We start from the raw sequence: 2640 nt of genomic DNA on the forward strand, positions 1-2640 counted from the left end.
GGATGAGTGGGATGAGATGATTCTTAATTGTTCTTGGAAACCATTGGATTTAAATGCTGCAATCAAGATGCTTAAAGAAGAGTCAAAATTTGAGGCACCTAATGTCCTAGATGAGTCGAACCCAAGAAATGACAAAGATAATACACCCGGAAGCAAGGAGTTGGAAGAGGTTAAGCGGATGGAAAATGACAAAGATGATAATCAAGACCCAAAGAAAAATTTCCTTTATAAAAGCTGGCCTTCAACTGACGACTCAGACCGTGCGCGACTCCTAAACAGAATCCATACCTCATTTGAGCGGCTTATCAAATGCAACTATCTCGCCTCAAGTCATGTTAGCAAGGTTATACATTTTGTAGTGGAGGAGCTGAAGGGTCTTGCTGATGGTTCTCAGCTTCTTAACTATAATATAGACAAATCACCTATGTGTATCTGCTTTCTGGGTTCTTCCGCTCTTCAGAAAATCTTGCTTCTTTTGCAGGAAATTTCGCACGACATTTTTTCTTGTAAACAAGATAAATATTCTGATAAAAGTTTCACTCAGAATGTTGAGATTGTGGAGAAGATATATTTTACACCAGATGATTTAGTTCTGGTGCTTGATCTCAATTCTTCATTGTGCAGTGATGCTGGTAATAATGATTCTAGTTCAGCAACTTCATCGCAGATCTGCTATGAGAACGAGGATGTAATACTTGATTCAGATGCATTATTGACCTGGATATTTACGGGCCCCTTGTGTGCGGAACGATTGACATCCTGGACATTTGAAACGGAAGAGAAAACACGGCAAGGTAAAGAAATTCTTCAGTTACTAGAGGAGGAATTTCATAACTTGCAGGGCTTGTGTCATAGAAAATACGAGTATTTAAGTTACGATGAGGCATTGCAGGCTGTGGATAATCTCTGTTGCCAAGAGAGCATTAAAAGAGAGCATGTTATAGATTATGTCCCCCAAAGTTATGAATCTGTCCTGAGGAAGCGGCAAGAGGAGATCAAAGGAAATGACAATGGAATGTCCAATATCAGCAATAGGTTTGAGTTGGATGCACTGGCAAGTGTTTTGAAGGATGCAGAGTCCTTGAATGTAAACAAGTCTGGACTTGAGGAAATCTATAGTGCTGTGAAATCTCATCCTTGCCCTGTAGAATCTGGTGAAGATAATGATGGGATAATAAAAAACTATTTGCAGCAGGACTCCTGCATAGACGTTGAAATACAGAAACAGAAAGACTTTGTGGGTATTGAGGTTGGTGTGTTAGTTCAACTTCTTATCCTTTTGTAATTAGGACCAATTTATGTGAACGTTTTGCTGCTTTATCTCACTTTTCTAATTGATACAGCTCTGTAAAATTGATGCAAGGATCCTGCGAGTTATGAATTCGATGCATCAGTTGGAAGTTCACCTTAACCCGGCAGCTGCCCATGATTTCAGATCAATCTTGGTGCCTCTTGTGAAATCATATTTGCGTGTTAGTATCTGGCACACTGCCATCTTGTAAACATCCCCTTAACTTTTCACTCTCCCTTTACAGTTAAACAAGAGGTTCTTCGTTCACCATTTTCCAGGCACGTTTGGAGGATCTGGCAGAGAAAGAGGCCACAAAGAAATCTGATGCTGCCAGAGAAGCGCTTTTAGCGGAACTTGCTGCTGATTTTGTACAGGGTTCTGGTGGAGGAGAGGATAGCTCAAGACATATGCAAGACAGGACGAAGGATAAGAAAAAGAGCAAGGAGAACAGGAAAAACAAGGATTCAAAGGTTTTAACTGTGTGATGATTTCGGTCATTTATCACTTACAAGAACTTCAGGATACACAGATATCATTTACATCTAACTCCAACTTTTACAGGACAGTGGTGGTAACGTGCTGTGTATGATTGATGATCAGACATCTGGAGAGATGTAAGTCTCTCTTTTACCAGAAAGCCTATCCATGTGCATGCTTTCCATGCATTTCATCTTAAACATATTTGAATAATATGTTAATCTAAGTGATTCTTATTAACTGCAGATCACATATAACTGCTCACGACATTAAGGATCCTGATGCTGCAATTTGTTTTTCTGGCACTGGTGTCACTTTAAGACAACAGGAAGAGGAGAACAAGCTGGGAATCAAACTTGAATATGAGGAAAGAAAGCCTGGAGAAACTATGGAACATGAAAAACAAATTGAAAAGGAGATAAAACAGACGCATGTTGCAGAGCAACCTGTGTCTTCAGAAAAGGAAAATGATGAAGTTGGTCACCTGAGATCAAAGCACACTCCAGGTGGGGTTGGAGGTGTGTACCTTACTTCAATACATCTAATGGTGCGTGTATCTGAGATGTAATTGAGATGTATGCATTCAATTCAGTTTTAAAGAGCTCACTTTCTAATCTTCAAATATTTATACAATGCTATGTAAATTTAGCTTTGCTCTCCTCTTATTTATTCCTTCTTGATTCATATTACAGCACATAGAAATCCCACAAGTTTAGCTCCCATGATATAGTACATAGAAATCCCACAAGTTTAGCTCCCATGATTTCAGTATTACAGCATATAGAAATTCCACAAGTTTAGCTCCCATGATTTCAGTATTACAGCATATAGAAATCCCACAAGTTTAGCTAAACTTTAGCTCCCATGATTTT

At 39.1% G+C, this 2640-nt stretch overlaps 1 protein-coding gene across 1 annotated transcript in view; it reads left to right on the top strand.

Annotated features, from left to right (window-relative positions):
• The first annotated feature begins 8 nt into the window (after positions 1-8).
• Positions 9-2640, top strand: part of LOC111371971 — a 3113-nt gene continuing 481 nt past the window's right edge. The window contains exons 1-5 of the mRNA XM_022994114.1: positions 9-1249; positions 1344-1472; positions 1570-1761; positions 1853-1905; positions 2015-2332. Coding sequence (XP_022849882.1) covers positions 17-1249; positions 1344-1472; positions 1570-1761; positions 1853-1905; positions 2015-2332 — 1925 coding nt within the window. The 5' untranslated portion in view covers positions 9-16. The remainder of the gene's footprint in view (positions 1250-1343; positions 1473-1569; positions 1762-1852; positions 1906-2014; positions 2333-2640) is intronic.

This window comes from Olea europaea, chromosome 23 (genome assembly GCF_002742605.1).
Source record: "Olea europaea var. sylvestris chromosome 23, O_europaea_v1, whole genome shotgun sequence".
Classification (NCBI taxonomy): Eukaryota; Viridiplantae; Streptophyta; class Magnoliopsida; order Lamiales; family Oleaceae; genus Olea; species Olea europaea.